Genomic DNA, 22752 nt, shown 5'->3' with positions numbered 1-22752 from the left:
AAAGAGTTTGGACTCCACCAATCCACAGTCAGACAGATTGCGTACAAATGGAGGAAATTCAAGACCATTGTTACCCTCCCCAGGAGTGGTCAACCAACAAAGATCACTCCAAGAGCAAGGCGTGTAATAGTTGGCGAGGTCACAAAGGACCCCAGGGTAACTTCTAAGCAACTGAAGGCCTCTCTCACATTGGCTAATGTTAATGTTCATGAATCCACCATCAGGAGAACACTGAACAACAATGGTGTGCATGGCAGGGTTGCAAGGAGAAAGCCATTGCTCTCCAAAAAGAACATTGCTGCTCATCTGCAGTTTGCTAAAGATCACGTGGACAAGCCAGAAGGCTACTGGAAAAATGTTTTGTGGATGGATGACACCAAAAGAGAACTTTTTGGTTTAAATGAGAAGCGTTATGTTTGGAGAAAGGAAAACACTGCATTCCAGCATAAGAACCTTATCCCATCTGTGAAACATGGTGGTGGTATCATCATGGTTTGGGCCTGTTTTGCTGCATCTTGGCCAAGACGGCTTGCCATCATTGATGGAACAATGAATTCTGAATTATACCAGCGAATTCTAAAGGAAAATGTCAGGACATCTGTCCATGTACTGAATCTCAAGAGAAGGTGGGCCATGCAGCAAGACAACGACCCTAAGCACACAATCATTCTACCAAAGAATGGTTAAAGAAGAATGAAGTTAATGTTTTGGAATGGCCAAGTCAAATTCCTGACCTTAATCCAATCGAAATGTTGTGGAAGGACCTGAAGCGAGCAGTTCATGTGAGGAAACCCACCAACATCCCAGAGTTGAAGCTGTTCTGTACGGAGGAATGGGCTAAAATTCCTCCAAGCCGGTGTGCAGGACTGATCAACAGTTACCGCAAACGTTTAGTTGCAGTTATTGCTGCACAAGGGGGTCACACCAGATACTGAAAGCAAAGGTTCACATACTTTTGCCACTCACAGATATGTAATATTGGCTCATTTTCCTCAATAAATAAATGACCAAGTATAATATTTTTGTCTCATTTGTTTAACTGGGTTCTCTTTATCTACTTTTAGGACTTGTGTGAAAATCTGATGTTGTTTTAGGTCATATTTATGCAGAAATATAGACAATTCTAAAGGATTCACAAACTTTCAAGCACCACTGTATATATATATATATATATATATATATATATATATGTGTTACGACCCTGGTGCCAGGGGTCGTGTGTGTGGTTGTGTGGGTGTGTGTTGTTTTTTTTTCTCTCTTTCTCTCTCAGGTGGACGCCCCTTTCTCTTATACGCAGCTGTTCCCACTCACCTCATTGAGGGGCCACGTTTAAAAGTGAGAGGGAGACACCTTTCGAGAGAGGTGTGAGCGCCGGTGGGCTGTGGCGGTGACAGTTAGGAGAGAGAGTTGTGAGCTGCGACTAGCGAGAGTGTGCTGCTCCTTTAAGGGGAAATAGACTGGTACCAAAATCCAGAATTGTGACACCCAAAGGCATTTTTGAGACAAAGTCGGCAAACAGTTTTATTTTGTCAATTTGGGTGTACCGAATTCAAATCTGCAATATGCCGAGCTCTATCTGACCTCTGTTGACCTCTAGAGGTCATTGAACTTTGGGCCTATAAACATCTCAGCTGAACCCAGTTTCTCAGCTTTCTAAAGAATGAAATGTACTAAAATGATTAATGAAGTTAGCAAATGGCCTTGTTTGTTAAATGTTTGGGTGCTGAATTCATTTTTCATTTGTAAAACGACATATGACCTCTGATAACCTCAAGGTCATTAAACTTGGCCTATAGGCCTATGCATTTAACGGCATTTTTAAACTGACTTTACTCCCCCAAAAAGAATATGAACAGACAAAAAACAAATAGAAAGGAACAAATACAACATAATTAAATGCCAGTCCATGTACATGTGACTTACTTTTCACCAGAGGTGGACAGTAACGAAGTACATTTACTTGAGTACTGTACTTAAGTACACTTTTTGAGTATCTGTACTTTACTTGAGTATTTTTTTTTTTGGGCAACTTATGATTTTAACTTCACTACATATGAAGGACAAATATCTTACTTTTTACTCCACTACATTTCTATCAAGGTCCTCGTTACTATGAAGCAGTTTTGAAAGTGGATGTTTTTTCTTTTCTTTTCAAAAACGCGGTTGTTTTTTTCACAGGTGACACTGAGACACCCTAGCAGTAATCACTAGGGTCACATCACGTCCATAGACTGTATAAAATCAAGTTCAGTGATTTCTCCACAGCGTTATTTAACACAATCAGTTGATGGCAGAATGGAAGGAGGGAGTTCTTCTGGGGAATGCATGCACCCATGGCCATACCTAGAACCCATGTTTCAGTTTTCTGAAAGGATTAAAGATTTGTTTTGTTTTAAATTTTTGCTTTGTTTGCCTAAAATGAACCACATCACAGCCTACGAATACTTGTTGTCCGACCTGCGGAAGCATATGGAGGTATATAAACGCTTTATTCCAAGAGAAAGCTTGCAATGAAGTCGTATGTGCTTTAGAGCTAGCGATAATGTTGCGATAGCTATGCAGTCTGGTTAGTCAAATGACTTTCTATAGATTTGCCCACCAAGTTGCCATCGTCTTGTCCATGGCTAACGTTTACACATAGCTAGTTAACTTGGACACTGTTAGTTAGCGTGTAAAAACAGAGTTACTCTAACATGAATAATGTTAAGTTATCTGAAGTCGTTTCAGAAATATGTTTTAGCATAATCTTTCCAAATAAACAAAATGTAGAAATCTTTCTTTTCTAATAGCGTTAGCTACCCAATATAATTTCAAGTTTGAAAAGATTTTGCGAGCATGTCAGGTGGAGTTTCACTGACAAGCTAGCTTAACATTAAACCACCATGATTCCACAGGCAGATTCATATGTTCATGAATACAGAAGAAACCATTATTCGTCACATGCACACTTCAAACACAGTGAAATTCATCCTCTGCATTTAACCCATCTGAAGCAGTGAACACATGCACACACCCAGAGCAGTGGGCAGCCACACCAGAGCACCCGGGGAGCAGTCAGGGGTTACGTACCTTGCTCGAGGGCACCTCAGCCCAAGGCCGCCCCATGTCAACCTAACTGCATGTCTTTGGATTGTGGGGGAAACCGGAGCACCCGGAGGAAATCCACACAGACACGGGGAGAACATGCAAACTCCACACAGAAAGGCCCTTGTCAGCTGCTGGGTTTGAACCCGGAACCTTCTTGCTGTGAGGCGACTGTGCTAACCACTACACCACCGTGCCGCCATACATACAATTACACGTGCGCTCGCGCACGTACACACACACACACACACAAGACCTGTGAGATGGACAGTATTATACTAGTCAGTCACAACAAATTGCTGGAATTTTTTGTTTTGATGTCAGATGATGGTCTTGCATTTTTTTTTTGTCTTGCTTAAAGCAGTGTTGCTGTTGGGCAGTTATTAAGCTTGAGGTGTGGACCTGGGTTTTAATCAGGTTGGATTGTCCTTTTTATTTTCTGAGCAAGCTGCATTTACAGCAATTCCACTGTCTTCCTGATTAACATACACATACATGTGTGCACACACTGCCAGAGCTGGGTCAGAACACAACTATGCTGCTTTGTGGGGTGGAGAGGAGTGTTACAATTAAAAAAAAAAATTAAAATGACAATGGTTCTTTTTCCGTTCAGTTGTGTTTCATTTTGTAGCATTCTACCAGGTGTTTATTCTACAGGTTCCATGAGCTAGTCAATAAATCCAGTCAATTGCTTCAGAGGTATTAGGTTTTGTAAGCGTTGTGGCAATAATACAACAATGCGTTGACAGAAAATGTACTTTTAATACTTAAGTATTTTTAAAAGCAAGTACTTCAGTACTTTAACTTAAGTAAAATTTTGACTGGACAACTTTCACTTGTATCAGAGTAACATTTGGCCAGTGGGATCTGTACTTTGACTTAAGTAATGAAGTTGGGTACTTTGTCCACCTCTGCTTTTCACAATGAGAATGCCTAGGCGATCACCTTACATTACATTGCATTACATTTAGCGGTTATTGTTTATACAAAGCTACTGAAAAAAGGACAGATTCAGCAACATACAAAATGTGGGGGCATACAGGGTATACAGGTTAATCAGGGTTAGTATATATGAGAGTTTTTTTCTTTGTTGTTTGTTTTTTGTAAAGGTTTTACCCCGTTTAAAACAAAACAAAGAAAAAAACTGTAATGCAATGTTATGTAAGGTGATCGCCTAGGCATTCTCATTGTGAAAAGTAAGTCACATGTACATGGACTGGCATTTAATGTTGTATTTGTTCCTTTCTATTTGTTTTTTGTCTGTTCATATTCTTTTTGGGGGAGTAAAGTCAGTTTAAAAATGCCGTTAAATGCATAGGCCTATAGGCCAAGTTTAATGACCTTGAGGTTATCAGAGGTCATATGTCGTTTTACAAATGAAAAATGAATTCAGCACCCAAACATTTAACAAACAAGGCCATTTGCTAACTTCATTAATCATTTTAGTACATTTCATTCCTTAGAAAGCTGAGAAACTGGGTTCAGCTGAGACGTTTACAGGCCCAAAGTTCAATGACCTCTAGAGGTCAACAGAGGTCAGATAGAGCTCGGCATATTGTAGATTTGAATTCGGCACACCCAAATTGACAAAATAAGACTGTTTGCCGACTTTGTCTCAAAAATGCCTTTAACTCCTTAAATAAGCACTTTTTTGAATTTTGGTACCAGTCTAAAAGGAGCGCGCGTAATCCCGGAACTGTTTGGTTGTGGTTTGTTTATTGTAGTTTTGGTGAGAACCTGGCTCTTGTTTGTTTTTCTTTTGTTTTGGAGACCAGTGCCTTTAGTTGTTTTTTCTACTATTTTGTGAATAAAAACGGTTTCCATTTCGGCCCTGGGTCTGCCTCCTTGTCCTCCCGGGTCTTTTTGGTTTATTTCTGTTGCTTCCCCCATCCCCTAATTGCTGCGGGGAACGTAACTATATATATATATATATATATATATATATATATATATATATATATATAGAGAGAGAGAGAGAGAGAGAGAGAGAGAGAGAGAGAGGAGTGTTTAGTCTATGTCTAGTTCATATCTAGAGTGTTTATATTGTCTGTTTGAGTGTTTAGTCTGTGTGTAGTTCTTATCTAGTGTTTACTCTGTTTATATTGTCTGAGTGTTTAGTCTATGTCTTGTTCTTATCTAGTGTTTATACTGTTTATTTATACTGTTTATATTGTTTGAGTGTTTAGTCTATGTCTAGTTCCTATCTAGAGTGTTTATACTGTTTATATTGTTTGTTTTTTTCAATTATTCTATTTTTATTTATTGCATTGCCTGTTTGCACCGTGGGTCAGAGAGGACTGATATTTCATCTGTGCTGTATGTCGAGCATGTATAGCATATTTGACAATAAAGTTGACTTGAACTGTGGCGAGTCCGTCCTCCTTTATATGGGTACTTAGACATAAATTACCACTATAATGTAACTACTCATAATTTTGTTCTTGTAACGTTTGCACAAGTCAACCCCTTCATGCAGGAAATCAAGATTTGTATTTAGCACTATCTCGATTCAGTGACATTTTCTAAGTTCTGAGCAGGATATTGTTTTCACACCTTTGGGGAGGGAAAAACCCTAAAAAAAATCTGCTGAATAACTCACTTTAGTGCCAGATACGCCAGGGGCACCATCCTGCCCTCGAGGCCCTGAGTTCCCCTGAAAGAACAGTGTCACTTATTGAGATTATACCAGATATCTTCCCACACACATCAGTTTCATTGTATCTCACACACACGCTCATATTTGTTTTACATTTCGATCAAGTACCTTTGGACCGACTGGACCTTCTCGACCAGGTGGTCCCATTGGGCCTGGAGGTCCCTGAAATGAAGTCACAGATTAGTTTAGTTATTCTGTGAGTCTGTGGAGAAAAATTACACCTAAATTTCAAAATATGTCCCAACACCAAAACCCCCACAGAATTGTTGCATTCATAACTAGAAGGGCGCTCGGTAGAGTGTATACATCCACCAAGCCATGTATTATTAAAATCAAATCACCTGAACCTCGGGTAATACTAAAGCTGTACACCAAATTTCATCCAAATCCGTTCACTACTTTTTGAGTTACATTGGGAAAAGACAAAGAAACCCTGGATTCATGTACATATGCAGATTTGCATCAAAAGCTAATCAACCTTTCCTCCAAATTTCAACAAAATCCGTTTGCTACTTTTTGACATATGTTGGGAACAGGCAGTCAAAGAAATAAACGAAGGTGAAAACATAAGATTTCTTTTTCAATCTTTAAAAAAAAATCCTTTAAAAAGTTGTCTACTTAATGGGTTAATGTTACTCAAAATAGTCAAAGTCCAAAAGCTCCACTATCTAGCAGCTAGCTAACATAAACTAGCCTAAGCAGCCTCACTCTGGAAAGTTAGCAAAATTAAAACCACAAAGACCCAAAAGAGAGAAAATTTAACCACTGATTTAAGTCACACTAAGAAACATCCATCCATCCATTATCTGTAGCCGCTTATCCTGTTCTACAGGGTCGCAGGCAAGCTGGAGCCTATCCCAGCTGACTATGGACGAAAGGCGGGGTACACCCTGGACAAATTGCCAGGTCATCGCAGGGCTGACACACAGACAAACAACCATTCACACTCACACCTACGGTCAATTTAGAGTCACCAGTTAACCTAACCTGCATGTCTTTCAACTGTGGGGGAAACCGGAGCACCCGGAGGAAACCCACGCGGACACGGGGAGAACATGCAAACTCCACACAGAAAGGCCCTCGCCGGCCACGGGGCTCGAACCCAGGACCTTCTTGCTGTGAGACAACAGCGCTAACCACTACACCACCGTGCCGCCCCAAGAAAGAAACATAGTCAAACAAAACTTCTCTGTTAAACTTGTCTTGTAAATGTTAACAGTAACAACTTACAAAGCATGTTCAAGCTAGCAAGCAACAAGACAGGCTGTTTAGCGAACCACCTCAGACATTATCACATTGACTTAACCATGACTCGTTTAAAAGTGTACAAAATTCATTTAGGCACATTAATTTGCCCATTACACGTTAAATCAGTCCATACTTTTTTTTTTTTTGCTCTGAAATTTTATTGCTAGCAAACGGAATAGAAACATCAACAGATACACTGTTAAAGAAGTATAACTTTGACTGCATAAGTGCTGATCCAAAAGAGACATGTGACATCAACCACATTGAAAAGATACTAACTTTTGAACTAATACCAGGAAATGAAACCAAAATGTTGGCAAGAGTTTTAAAAAAAAAAGAAGCCAAAGGCCTCTCTAACTGGCTTTTGGTTTTGATTTTGCTAAAGTGGGGAAAAACACATATCCTTTCACTGCATCCATTGAATACACTATAATAATCATGCTCTATGAAGTCAACATCAGCCTAAAAGTCCATCCAACCATCCATTATCTGTAGCCGCTTATCCTGTTCTACAGGGTCGCAGGCAAGCTGGAGCCTATCCCAGCTGACTATGGGTGAAAGGCGGGGTACACCCTGGACAAGTCGCCAGGTCATCGCAGGGCTGACACACAGAGACACACAACCATTCACACCTATGGTCAATTTAGAGCCACCAATTCACCTAACCTGCATGTTTTTTGGGGAAACCGGAGCACATCCACGCAGACACAGAGAGAACATGCAAACTCCAGACAGAAAGGCCCCTGTTGGCCACTGGGCTCGAACCCAGGACCTTCTTGCTCTGAGGCGACAGGGCTAACCACTACACTACCATGTCACCCCAGCCTAAAAGTCATAGTCCCTCAATTGTGAACACTGGTTACAAGTTAGAGGTGTAATACTGGAAAGTTCCAGCAGGGGGCTCCAATAGGACTGCTGGAAGGCTCCAATCAAACTACACTGTACACTGTTCTCCATGAAGAGCACATTTTTTAAACCCTAATCTGACCAGAAAAAAAACTTATTTTTTCTTTAAAAAAAAAAAATTATACATACATACATATACAGATAGATAGATAGATAGATAGATAGATAGATAGATAGATAGATAGATAGAGGCACGGTGGTGTAGTGGTTAGCGCTGTCGCCTCACAGCAAGAAGGTCCGGGTTCGAGCCCCATGGCTGATAAGGGCCTTTCTGTGCGGAGTTTGCATGTTCTCCCCGTGTCCGCGTGGGTTTCCTCCGGGTGCTCTGGTTTCCCCCACAGTCCAAAGACATGCAGGTTAGGTTAACTGGTGACTCTAAATTGACCGTAGGTGTGAATGTGGGTGTGAATGGTTGTCTGTGTCTATGTGTCAGCCCTGTGATGGCCTGGCGACTTGTCCAAGGTGTACCCCGCCTTTCGCCCGTAGTCAGCTGGGATAGGCTCCAGCTTGCCTGCGACCCTGTAGAACAGGATAAAGCGGCTACAGATAATGAGATGAGATGAGATATATATATATATATAAAATATACCTGAGGTCCTTTTGCTCCCACTGGACCCGGTGGCCCTGGCGAACCTCGTTCACCCTGTTACAGTTTACAGTTTCATGACATGATAAATACTGTGTTAATAAATAGCAACACCACAGAATTAACATAGCCAGCTTGTAAAAATAATATTGTAAAAATAACTTGTAAAAATAATATAACACACACACACACACACGAGTATTTTAACTGGGATTATATAAGGATTATACTGTATGGACACGAGTGTTTTACTGGGAAATACGCCACTTGTATTTTTCATACGAGCTCCATCCAGGACATGGAGAACCAAAACTGTGACATAAATCTCTATATGTCACTCATGAGGAAATCAATTACCGGTAATTGTTTTTGATGCATTTGGTACTTTGTGAATGTGTCAATATAATAAAAAGAAAATCACATGCTGGCTTGAAGATGTGAAATTTATCTTCTTGTGTTGAAAAACTCGCATTTTTCGTACAAAATACATCGCAGATCTGAGTGATGTATTTAAATAATATTGGCTGGCTTTTTTTCATGGTATATCAGATATATTCCATTCAGCCAGCATGATATTGAACGAGTCGAAGACAAGTAGCTGAATGGAATATTCAGCTACTTACCATGAAAAATATTACCGTATTCAGCTATATACCATGAAAAAAGCCAACCGATATTATTATTATTCATACACATTTCTTTAGGGTGTTCAGCGCATCTTTCTCTTTCAAAATTCTCTCAAAATCTTCCATATTTAACGAAGCAAACCTGGCAGCCATGTTTGTTTACAAATTGCCGCAGTCGCTCGCTAGCGCCGAAGTTTTACGTCTCCGACATGTAACGTCATGTTTTCTTGACAACCATGCAATGTCGTAAACCATATTCAACGCTCATTCTCCATTGGTAGAGTGACATAATACATGTAGGATAAGCAATATGCTAACAATATTGCATGCTATCAAACCAAATGAATGAAACCCGCTAGAAGGGAATAGAAATAGTTTTTATTCCATCGAAAACGTGTCCTGTATGTACAATAATTCCTGATATTTCACTCAGATGACGTCATTCCCAGTGTTTTCCCGCTGACTAGACATGTGTTGTCAAAATGGCAAGCCAGTTCAAAATTAAAATTCTTTTGATTAACTTGCATTTTTTTTTGGATGTGTCCATATAATATAAAAGAACATTACACAGTGGTGCAAAGATATGAAGTTTATCTTCTCGCGCTGAAAAGATTTTCACTAGTTCGCATCGCATACACATGAATATGTTCACCACTCGAAGATAAACTTCATATCTTCGTGCAATATATAGTCCATCTTTTTTGACCTCTTGCAATTTTCTAGTAATGTATAAAGGAAACCAGAAATACTACTATAGCAGAATGTCATTACAGTCTTTTCTTGAATTCTAGTGTGTTTATTAGGCTCCAAACTCTTACCTGAGGTCCAGCGGGCCCCATTTCACCTGGATGTCCCCTCATTCCCTGAAACATGCAGAAATCAAAATGCAGGTAAGGTTCAATTCTCATACACAGGCACAAATACAGTCCATACTGAGAAAGGCACGTATAAACATATACATTAAAAAAAGAAACAACAACCAGTGAGCAGGGGTAGATCTACTAGTGATCAGAAGGTTGTGAGTTCCTATCCCATCATTTGGATTCTTAACCTTTAATCACTCAGCTCTGTGCTGTGATTGGTTTCTGCCTCACTTCCAAATCATTTTTGAAAAACAAAACAAAACAAACAAACAAAAAAAACCCCGATCCTCAGTAATTGGTTTCTTATGTCTAGTTTTCTGGGTGTTCAGTTTCCCTTGGCGGCTTGTTATTTGTCTTCTGGCAAGTGGACTTCTCCCTCGTTAGAGCAGTAATTACACCCAGGAGAACATTGATTAAAGATTGGAGGAGAGGGAACACTTAAATCGGCACACTCGTTTAGCTGTTCAAGTCAAGTTGTGCTCCTTTCAAAAGCTCCCCCACCCAAATGGCCTCAGGAAGATGCTAAAGATTTCTGTTTCAATGAACCACTCAGGTTGGCGTAAACAGGAAGTGCAACCCTGGCACGTTATCGACTGAATGAGCGCCACAGTTTTCCGCAATCAAGCAGTTTACCAGTAGGAAAATGAGAATGGCGTACAAGCCAAGGGAGCATCTGGGGGGATTTGGTAACCTGAAGTCAAGCACATTGGCATTTTGGAAGCATCTCTTTGCACCTGAAGATTTTTTTTCCTTCACATAAATGTTCCACTGGAAACAGAACATCCAGAGGTTCACCGCAGGCAAAGCCGAAGGCTTGTATTAACCGCCGGATTAATTACAAAGACTCAAAATAGTGCTTGGGCATGCGACCTGAAACGTGCATCTATCTACCTAAAAGATTCCATAGATCCTGCTTCCCACAAGGAGGCCACAAGAAAAACTTTCATGCAGCCAAAACGTCTCCGCAAGAACCGCCTGCCAAGATGAATAAACGTCAAATCTTAGCTGGGAGTATTTAAAGCTTTAAATTTATAGCAAAACTAACCGTCCTTGCCAAAAACCTTCACTGCTTCTAGGAAGCATGAGAGAATGTGTCTGCTGAGAAGTGACATCACATGACCAAGCTGTTCCAATCATTTTGCATTAAGAGCTCCTAAAGTCTGAGATAGATTACTGGTGGCTTTAGGCTTCTTCGGCTTTATCCGCCAGCTGTCTAGCTTACGTCATTAACCAAGCGGCGGTTTGTTTCGAATTTGTAGTAATGTACTAACTAAAGAAACTAATGAGAAATGAATGCAGAGAAGGGGTCTGATCTTGTTTCTAATGTGCTCATCATTATGAAAGGAGCTGCTCTACTACTCTACACCCCAGCAGTGTATTTTGGGAGAGTATAATCACCGTGGTGATGCTCTTATTTTGACTGGGATCAAGCTAAAAACAGGGACTTTACTAAATCAAATGACATTTAAAGCTGAAATGAGCTGAAATGCTTCCATGTGTTTAGAAAAGCAATGAAAACTGCAGGACTGCAAAACATAAAGAGAACAGCAATCCTGTGGTTGATGACCCATGATGGCAGTAACACCACTGACGATGACAGTGATGACTCCCAGGAAAGCATACAAAAAAAAAAAAAAGATGTTCATAAGGTTCAGATGGTTAACCTACCGGAATACCATTCTGTCCATCGGTTCCAGGTTCACCAACATCCCCTTTCTCACCCTGTGACGCAAACACATGACCACATGCTACATCAGAGAAAACCATCAATGTGATAATTTCTTTAAAAAAAAAAAAAAACACATTAATTGGATTTGCACAAAAACTTGATTTCAACATTTGAAAGGGAAGAGAAAGCATTGCTTAAATCATCATGAAAGAGGTTTTACAGATGAATCACTCTTCTGAGTACTATTTAAGCAACCATCTTACAGAAATACAGGACTGACATGGAAGGACGTGAACTTCAGATTATACTCTCTCTTTTGTTTAATTCAACACACTATGCTTATTTTATACAAAATGCACATCTCAGACCACTCCCACAGATAAACATCTGTTAAATTCCTGGTGAATTTTTTTAAACCTTTTTTTGTATTAAATGTATAAAGTAACGAAAAACACTTGGATGTTTGCTGTTATAGGAAAATAATTAATGACAAGCTGTGAGGCAAAGCAAAATAGAGGAGTACTTCTACCCTTCCAATAATGATACATTTTTATTTGATCAATAAAAACTTGTTTTATTTATTGCTTTTAATTATTTTTTGTAGGTTATTAATTGTGCAGATTAATTGTTGTAGGGAGATTATATAAAAACCTACATTAGCCAGCTAGACACAAAAGCCAACTTTAGCTAAGAGATGTCTGCTAATTACACTAACATCATGGATGAGAAGCAAACCCTATCCTATCCTACACAATCCTATCCCTATGCTATGCTATCCTATTCCTACACAGTCCTATCCTATCGTATCCTATCCTACCCCTATACTATCCGATCCTATCCAATCCTATCGTATCCCATCCTATCCTATCCTATTCCAATGCTATCCTATCCCTATCCCATCCCAGTGCTATCCGGTCCTATCCCATCTCATCTCATCCTATCCCAATGCTATCTGGTCCTATCCCATCCTATTGTATCCTATCCCTATACTATCTGATCCTATCAAACCATATCCTATCCGATCCCTACGCAAGCCAATCCTATGCTATCTGGTCCTATCCCATCCCATCCTATCCTATCCTTATGCAATCATATCCTATCCCATCTTCTCCTATCGTATCCCATCCTATCCTATCCCGATGCTATCCTATCCCATCCTACCCTACCGTATCCTATCCTATCCCATCCCAATGCTATCTGGTCCTATCCCATCCAATCCTATCCCAGTGCTATCCAGTCCTATCTCATCCTATTCTAGCTTATCCTATCCTATCCAATCCTATCATACCATATCCTATCTGATCCCTATGCAAGCCAATCCTATGCTATCTGGTCCTATCCCATCCTATCCCATCTTCTCCTATCGTATCCCATCCTATCCTATTCTGATGCTGTCCTATCCCTATTCCATCCTATCCTAACATATCCTATCCTATCTTATCCCAATGCTATCCAGTCCTATCCCATCCTCTCCCAATGCTATCCGGTCCTATCCCATCCTATCCCAATGCTATCCAGTCCTATCCCATCCTATCCTATCGTATCCTATCCTATCCCAATGCTATCCGGTCCTATCCCATCCCATCCCATTCTATCCCAATGCTATCCAGTTCTATCCCATCCTATCCTATCATATCCTATCCCAGTGCTATCCCATCCCATCCCATCTTTCAGGAATCCTAACCTAAAATTCTTGAAGTGTTAATTTAAGCTAGCTAATTGAGGCAAGACACAAACTTGCTTGACTTTTGATTGATTACTTTATTCCAAACTTTAATAAATTAATAAATCTTGCTGTTTGATCTTGAGTCATGTGAACTCAATAAGACACAACCTGAGTTGGGCAGTTAGGTCACATTGGCTGCATACATGACACACTGTGTAATCATAAAACATACTTGCATTTAAAATCTAGCTGACATATTGAGAGAGATCATTTACTCACACATTATTTACTCACTTACAAATTCTCAGAAATTCTCTACCATCTCTGCAGTATATATGTAAGTGCATTCGTTTCAGCTCAAGTATCTATGTACGTTTAGACACGGTGCTCCAGCACATGCTAATCGGCCTTCGACATCCAGGAAATAAACTACACTCCTGCTCACAGAACCACACACACCTCCAGTTCAGCCTGTCAGGTTTACCCATAAAGCAGTGCACAAAGAACAGGCCCTTTATGAGGTTCACCACATGGACCTGTGCAAAATCAACACACCCTGTCATTTAGAAAATTAGAACCTGGTGGGGACTTGAGGCAAGATTGTAATAGCCGTAAATATTGAGGAAAACAAGTGTTGGTTGTGGCCAGAGAGGTCTGACCACAGGGGAGTGTGAGAACTTGGCAGGACAGGACTCTGATGATGGAGAAGATAGCACCTCCAAATGAGATGCTCCAATTACAAAGTTAGTTTACCACAATCTACTGTAAATATTTACAATCACACTTCATTACTTTTTTCAAAGACTTCTTATCACATGATTTTTAGCCCTACTATAGTGAGATGTTAGTTGATATGTTCTTCTTCTTCTGACTGTTCCCATTAGGGCTTACCACACTGGATAATGTCCCTCCATCTCCTCCTGTCCTCTGTATCTTTTTCTGTAGCACCAACTGTCCTCATGTCCCCCTTCATCACATCCATAAATCTTATCTTTGCTCTTCCTCTTTTCCTTCTACCCGGCAACTCCATTTCCAGCATTCTTCTCCCAATATACCCTGGATCTCTCCTCTGTACGTGTCCAAACCATCTCAATCTCGCCTCTCTCACTTTGTCTCCAAGCCATCCTACATGTCCTGTCCTTCTAATATACCTACTCGTTTCTAATCCTGTCCAACTTTGTCACTCCCAATGAACATCTCAGCATCTTCAGCTCTGCTCCCTCCAGTTCAGCCTCCTGTCTTTTGTCTCCAAACCATACAACATCGCTGCTCTTACTACTGTCTTATCCACCTTCCCTTTCACTCTTGCTGGTACCCTTCTGTCACAAATCACTCCTGACACTCTCCTCCTTCCATTTCAACCTGCTTGCACTGTCTTCTTCACTTCTCTTCCATATTTACCATTACTTTGTACAGTTGACCCCAGATATTTTAACTCATCTGCTTTGACCACCTCTGTTCCTTGTAACTGTACCATTCCACTGTCCTGAGTATGACTTTAAACTGCAACTGGTGGTGAGTCTCAAGTCCAGGAGGACTTGAATACTGGGGAAAGTGGAGCTACCCCTTAAATCACCATTGTTCCCAGGTCCACTCTGACCCGGAGTGGTAGCACCTGCCTAGGTTCCATTTATGGGTTAAATAGTACATCACCAATAAGGCGTTGGTAGCAGGGCACTTTTCAGTGCCATGGGGCAGATGAACCCAACAGGGTCAATGGCACACCACCAAATGGTATGTGGAAGAGCCACTCCAATGGCCAACAGATGGCATTACCTGGCAAGTCAGTTGTCACTGTGGCGCAACTTCCATACCCGTCAGGTCTGTGGCACTTTTGTGCACCACTTGGCATCAGGCCTGGAGGTCCAGAGAGACACCACGATGGGGGCGTGACATCGTTTGTCTTATCTTACTGTGCAAGACGCTTCATTAGGAAAGGAGAATTACATGTGTCCCATCTGCATTTCTGCACATCCTAATGAAGCAGTCATCATTGCTAGCGATGGACAGCTGCTGCTGATGATGATGATGATGACCATTCCATTGTCTTCACCCTCATTCACGCACATGTACTCCATCTTGCTCCGACTGGCTTTCATGCCCCTTCTCTCTAATGCATACCTCCATGTCTCTAGGTTTTCTTCCACTTGCTCCCTATTCTCACTACAGATCACAATATCATCTGCAAACATCACTGTCCATGGGGCCTCTTGCCTGGTGTTGTCTGTCAACCTGCCCATTATCATCGCAAACAAGAAAGGGCTTAGGGCTGAGCCCTGGTGCAATCCAACATCCACCTGAAATGCTTCCATCATTCTCACTACAGTCACACTGTCCTCATATATTTGGACAGTTAATTGGTATGTCTATCAAAATTTAAAAGTTGCCAACATAGCAGTTATCATCATCATCAACAAAGCAAAAGCTTGGCGTAATTTGTGTTCAGAAGTAATGTTAATAATGATGCACATAGTTCCTGGTATTCCGAATCAGGTTGCACACCTTCTTAAGTCGTTTTTCTCGGCTCAACATTCAGATTATTAAAAAGTTATTTTATTGTTAAACAGACGTCCAGTTCACATCTCTGAAATTGTGTGATGGGGTTTTCCGATAGCGTCAAAATGATGTTCTTTAAAGACAAGCTAAAAAAATGTGCACTTGATGACCCAGATCTTATTTTGTTTTCTTTCTTGTCCAATCTAATACAATGTAACGCAAAAGTGACCCCACCTACTTCGAGAAACCGACAATTATCCTCAGGTGACAATAAAAAGCACAACAGATTCCAATATGTGGTCATGTATTTTCCTGCTTAAAGTAAACCAACATTCAGAACCCAGGTGAGAAAAAATAAGTACACCCTTCCTACAATCATTAGCAATCAGGTGTTAGTACATTACACTACATTAATGGCATTTAGCAGATGCTCTTATCCAGAGTGATGTACAATGTACCTAGAGCAGCCCGGGGTTAGGTGCAATGCTCAAGGGCACTTCAGCCATTCATGCTGGTCCAGGGAATTGAACCAGCAACCTTTTAGTGCCAAAGCTGCTTCTCTAACCATTAGGCCATGGCTTGCCCGTTCTTCAGCACAAGGAGTTCATTGCTCAGGAGTTCATCAAATGCATAAGATTAGTTCATCATCAAGGAGCGTTAAATATCACTTGATGCAGCACATCATATTTTAGATTTTGCTTACATTATGTTATTTAATATTAGATAATGGTATTCCATAGTTTGAGTGTATTTATGGCCAAAAAAATATACATTTCAGCATGAAATATTACAGATAATTAGCATAATAACCTACGGTACTGAGGGCGCTTACTGCAATAATCTAACTATACGCTGCAATAATACACAAACTTGACCAATTTGCTAGTTAATTCACACTCTATTGATTTCAAATATGTATACCTTTGAGGACGATAATGAAGCCCCATGAAGCCACTTCACCACCCAAAAACTGTCACTTTACCAGCCTAACATGAGTCCCAGCCCTGATGTTCATATCCTGTTATAGCTCTCACTGTGCTATACAAAGCTTTCAAACACTTTAAGATTAACTCACATATAATTAGAGCTTAAACCTGGAAAGCTGGAAAATACGCTACATTTTTACATGCTATAAATGAAAGCCAAAATGTCACTCGAGAAATTACATGCGCGACTACAGCACGCATGTGTCCTAATTGGAAAGCGAGTAGGAACTTTGAGGCAGCCTGTTATTAAGATCTAAAAAATATGCTACGCCCATGACAGCCAGGCACAGAGATATCTATAAGATTCTTCATTTCGCTCACTTTCGCATACCCTGAGTGCCAAATTACAAGCCATATTCATCCTGAAACCTTGGGGGAGGCTTCAGAGGGACCCTCCTTTCCAACGAGACGCCGGTCTGTGGTCATATCGCCTAGGTTCAAAAATAGCATCGGTATTCCTGGCTACACTTGTTTGCAATGTGTCAGAGTGGCACATGACGGGTGAACATGTTTACACCGAGCTACCTGGGGAAAATTAATCATAATTGAAAAAGGAAAAAAAAACCTTGCAAAATCAGCAGCAAACATACCTAAATATTTACAATCTTATGTCTTCACAACACTTATCATCAGTGTGTTCTGGTTTTATTTAGCAGTATGACGGTTAGTTTGAATGATTTGTCCATCATACTTTGATTTTTATTCACATTTTGTGCAGTTTGCATAATCAACAAACCTTGCTCAGGGAATTAAGATCAAAAGTTACATCAGTTATCATGCAGGGAAAGTTCCTGGGATTCAGAATCGGGTTGTGCACTTACTCGAGTCAATGTTGTGCTTTCCTTATTTGGATTATTAAGATGGAGTACTCAGAAAAGCTACGAACACCAATCACAGAGATGGCATGCTAACTACAAACACTATAAGTGAATGCTAATAAAATAACATTACATTATTTAGCAGACGCCCTTATCCAGAGTGATGAACAACAAACCCAGAGGATACCTGATGAGCAGTTGGGGATGAGGTGCCTTGCTCAAGGGCACTTCAGCCATTCCTGCTGGTCCAGGGAATCAAACCAGCAACCTTTTGGTCCTAAAGCTGGTTCTCTAACGTTTAGGCCATGACTTCCTCCGATATTACAGTGTTAGAATAATATGTATAGGTACACTACCGTTCAAAAGTTTGGGGTCACCCAGACAATTTTGTGTTTTCCATGAAAAGTCACACTTTTATTTACCACCATAAGTTGTAAAATGAATAGAAAATATAGTCAAAACATTTTTCTGGCCATTTTGAGCATTTAATCCACCCCACAAATGTGATGCTCCAGAAACTCAATCTGCTCAAAGGAAGGTCAGTTTTATAGCTTCTCTAAAGAGCTAAACTGTTTTCAGCTGTGCTAACATGATTGTACAAGGGTTTTCTAATCATCCATTAGCCTTCTGAGGCAATGAGCAAACACATTGTACCATTAGAACACTGGAGTGAGAGTTGCTGGAAATGGGCCTCTATACACCTATGGAGATATTGCACCAAAAACCAGACATTTGCAGCTAGAATAGTCATTTACCACATTAGCAATGTATAGAGTGGATTTCTGATTAGTTTAAAGTGATCTTCATTGAAAAGAACAGTGCTTTTCTTTCAAAAATAAGGACATTTCAAAGTGACCCCAAACTTTTGAACGGTAGTGTAACTGTAAGGGAAAACATTTGACTTGAAAAGTAGACCTGTTTTGCCACTACACACAGCTACAGTTATACTATTCGGTGATTTATTAGGTACAGGGGTGATAGCGTTCCGGCGCCGCGCCGGATTTCCGGCGTACTGTGGCTGGGGAAAAAAAAAAAAATCTAGTTCACCCATTGTCCTGTGTCATTCTGAGATGCGCAGATAGACAGTAAAGGGAATTCGGAATTCCCTTTACTGTCTATCTGCGCATCTCAGAATGACACAGGACAATGGGCGAACTAGATTTTTTTTTTTTCCCCAGCCACGGTACGCCGGAAATCCGGCGCGGCGCCGGAACGCTATCACCCCTGTAGATATCAGGTGCTAACAGGAATTATTCTATCCACATTCACTGGATATGAGCAATCACGCGCTCTGATTGGCTACTCTACTATTAGGATATCAGCTCATATACTGTGAGTAGAGAAAAACAAAACAAAATGGCGGAGCATGTTGCTGAACCAACCGAGGACGAAATAAAAACTCTACTCGAAAACAAAACCCCCCAAAATACAAAAAAAGCAACAAAATATGGAATGAAAATATTTGATGGTAAGAACGTATCTTTTTTTTATTTTTCAAAAATTATCATCATCACATTTTTCACAAATTGCTCCTGTCATTTCACCGGTTTGTTTACATTCTAAGCGGAAATGATTTTGTCGGACGTTCTGTATAAAGTTTTTATTTATCGAATTTGCAAAAAATACAAATAAAAATGCTCTGTTTCTCAAAATCCAGTGAATGTGGATAGAATAAAACGGTTACTCCACTCAATTTCATCATACACGGCTGATAGCCAATGTACGACTCGATTTCATAGAATAACTGTTAAATAATTTACTGTTCCTGGATGTTCCACAACATTCGGTGCACCTATCAAAAAGTCAAAGTCCCTCCCGCACCAGGACCTGGTCTTCCCAAGCAGTCTCCTGTCCCAGTACTAACCAGTCTTTTGAGGCACACTGGGCAGTGCCGATCTTGGTTTCTATAGCCCTTGGCCTCTCGCTGATTATGTAGCTAGAGTTACATATCTGGTATCAGTGTACCTATAAATGGATAAAAAGTATCCATTTAAAGGGCTGATGACACGAACATGACTCTATGCAATTTCTTAAATAAACTATACAACATGGCAAACATGTTAGATTTCTGTTATAATTACGTGAAAAGAAGCTGTTGTTACACAAATATCCAACTTTTAATTGCACAGCGCAAGAAACCTGGGTCCGTGGCTCGCAGCCATGTTGTGACGTCAGCGGAAGAACACGTTGCGGTTCACTGGCTGTTCTACTCTGGTTCTACTCGATGGAAATGGCGCATGAAAACGCCGGTGAACTCTCTAGTGCTAGCTCTTCCTCTTCTGGGAGTCTAGAATTGTGTTGATCTCTTCCGAATAGAATCTATGATAGCCTACCCTCTTTACCCTTTGCCTCTCGTTGCTAGGCGGCAGTTACATGAAAGCCGCAAGCTTTCACAAGCAAATACATGACTGATATCACGCCGACTTTATGATTACATTTATGATTATCATGTAGAATCTATAGCTCTACGTACCTTTATCTTATGTCGTTTCACAACACATGTTCTGACAGGAGGACTGTCTTTGGATCCGGCATAGCTACTAGTAGACCCCCTCCGGAATACTGGCAGTGTTGCCAGATTGGGAGGATTCCCGCCCAGTTGGGCGGTTTCAAGTGCATTTTGGTGGGTTTTGAACATATTTTGGGCTGGAAAACTTCAGCAGTATCTGGCAGATACTGCTGACGTTTTCCAGCCCAAAATATGTTCAAAACCCACCAAAATGCACTTGAAACCGCTCAACTGGGCGGGAAACCTCCCAATCTGGCAACACTGTGTAGGCACTGCTGATTGTAGTAACACACGTTTGTGATGAACTGAACACCCAAGAGATTCTTTTAAGCTGGGAAGAGTGTCAAAACAATCCAAATCGAAGTGTTCAGAGCACAGGACGGATGTTGGTGAGGGCTCCCACTTGTCACGAGTGCGCCTGACTTGCTTCACCCACTTCGCATGCAGCTCGGGATCTCTGGGAAACTTGAATAAACTTACCCCATCCTTGTGGGTTTTGGAGCAAAAGCCGGCAACACAACACGAAGGCATAATAACTAATATATATATATATATATATATATATATATATATATATATATATACCGTAAAATACCAAATAATAGCCGAGTTCCAATTAACCGCCGAGTTCCCTTTAACGGCCGGGTGTACGCGTGTGTTGTGACAAATAAAGGCTGGTTCCGAATACTCGCCGGGGTCTAAAAAAAAAAAAAAGCGTCCGAACGTTCTATCTAGAATCTTGAGGCCCAGCACTTTTCTGGTTTTCTGGTGTTTAAACGATTTTGCATTGCATAGTTTTCTACCGAAACAATATGAATGAATGAATGAATGAATGAAATTATTTCTATAATACTGTTTACAACATTTTGTTACGTGATAATAAACATGCCATTTCAATGTTATAATCTTGGTCTACCGTAATATTTCTTGAGGAATGCAACTCCGTAACTTTTGACAGATGTCTTAGCCACCCCTTTGGTTATACCCAACGAAAGCCAGCGTGTGTGGTGACATTGAGGACTGCGGGTTTCCAAGGTTGGACTGCTGCTTCTGTTAAACGACCTAAATTGCCGCATGCATGCGTCAAAGCACACACTGAGTTTTATTAAAGACCTTATACCATTTCACTTGCCCTTACCCATTCGGATCTGGAAGACGCTTTACAAAAAAGGTGAGAGCGTTCTAACATGCATTTCAGTCTGCTCGCGGCCAATCTAATCCAAGGGGCCTTTTCAACAAGCAATCTGTCGTGCAAGTTGGGCAGAAGCACGCGTCAGGCAGGCAACATGTAGGCCTACAAGTCAGTAACCTATTCAACTAACTTTCATCCGAACTTTAAGTTTTCTACGGGGTCGAGCCACCGTACCAACTCACTCGGGGAATAGGCTCATATCGGCCAAATAGGGAGACGTCTTGGAGAGAAACGTGATGCAAGATGACAGTATGTAGCCACTGCAGGTCACTTATTTTTCAGCATAAGAAAAAACCCTTTGGTTTGACACTTCGCACCCTAATTATGTTGCTTCAACGTCGCGCCCTCCATGCAATTTCAGATTGACAGACATCGCGAAGCGCAAAGGGTGGAGGCTGCATGGGTGAGGGTGATAGCAAGTGACCATAACTTTGCAGAGTAATTAAATCACAGTGCTGCGCACAGACAATGGTGTGGTTTCTTGATTATTTTGTAAAGCATGCGCTTAACTAGTCATTAACAGGAAAAGGTGTGTGATTTATCCTTTATCCACCCCGACTGTGCCATGCGAAGATGCATTCTGCGTCTTCAAAATTCCCCGAAGTCGGCACCGTGCTATCTGTAATCTAACTCTAAACAAACTGTAAGTTATACTGGTTAAAAGTAGGCCTATCTGAGAATGATTTTTTCCCCGTTTTGAGGTAGATTTTGGGGAAGGTATTTGTGAAGAAGGAATTAATCGCCTGTTCCAAATAGCCGCCTAGTCTCTAATACACGCCGGGTCTCTTACGTGATTGAGACAAATAATCGCCCGGGCTATTATTTGGTATTTTACGGTATATATATAAATAATGTATAATAATAATACTAATAATGATAAACTGAACACCTGTCGCATCAACAACAAACTGGTAAGTTAGGAGGAAGGTTCTTTCGCTGACGTCATATAGCTCCTCCTCCTTCTCCTCCGTCTCCTGGGTGCTGCAGCCCCGTCACATTTGCCCAAATAGCCGCGTTTTTTATCATAACTTGTAAAATAGGCGCCTTCGTGAATTAATATATGGATCATCGGGAATTACTTTTTATGTTATAAAACATCGCCAAAGATGTCAAAAACGTGTCATCAGCACTTTAAGGGTTATTCATAAAAAATAAATTAAAAAGTGTTCAGAATTATTGGCAAACTATGAATATACAAGGATGAAACCAGCATAATCAGTTTTGTAATGGTATCCACAACTCCACAGTACCCTGTTATTGATTATTTTCCTAGAACAGCACGCCTCAGTATTTAGCTAGTACTTTTCCATTCATGAATAGGCTACAGTCCGTAATTGTAAACCTACAAGTGGTACCTGATATGAGTCTGGATACAGTGTAGTCCAATATGCACCTAATAAAATGGCAGCTTGTTGCGCTCCTGCTCTAGACAGTGCTACCAAACCCC

The 22752-nt window shown here is 40.7% G+C and overlaps 1 protein-coding gene across 1 annotated transcript in view; it reads right to left on the bottom strand.

Annotated features, from left to right (window-relative positions):
- si:ch211-106n13.3 (vWFA and Collagen domain-containing protein) overlaps positions 1–22752 on the bottom strand; it is a 72440-nt gene that overhangs the window by 30188 nt on the left and 19500 nt on the right. Inside the window, 5 exon segments of the mRNA XM_060906401.1 lie at positions 5684–5737; positions 5849–5902; positions 8484–8537; positions 9925–9969; positions 11638–11691. Of these exon segments, the coding sequence (XP_060762384.1) occupies positions 5684–5737; positions 5849–5902; positions 8484–8537; positions 9925–9969; positions 11638–11691 (261 nt within the window).

This window comes from Neoarius graeffei, chromosome 23 (genome assembly GCF_027579695.1).
Source record: "Neoarius graeffei isolate fNeoGra1 chromosome 23, fNeoGra1.pri, whole genome shotgun sequence".
In the NCBI taxonomy this organism is placed as follows: Eukaryota; Metazoa; Chordata; class Actinopteri; order Siluriformes; family Ariidae; genus Neoarius; species Neoarius graeffei.
The sequence above is the reverse complement of the archived record's forward strand: the minus strand, read 5'-3'. Positions and strand labels throughout refer to the sequence as shown.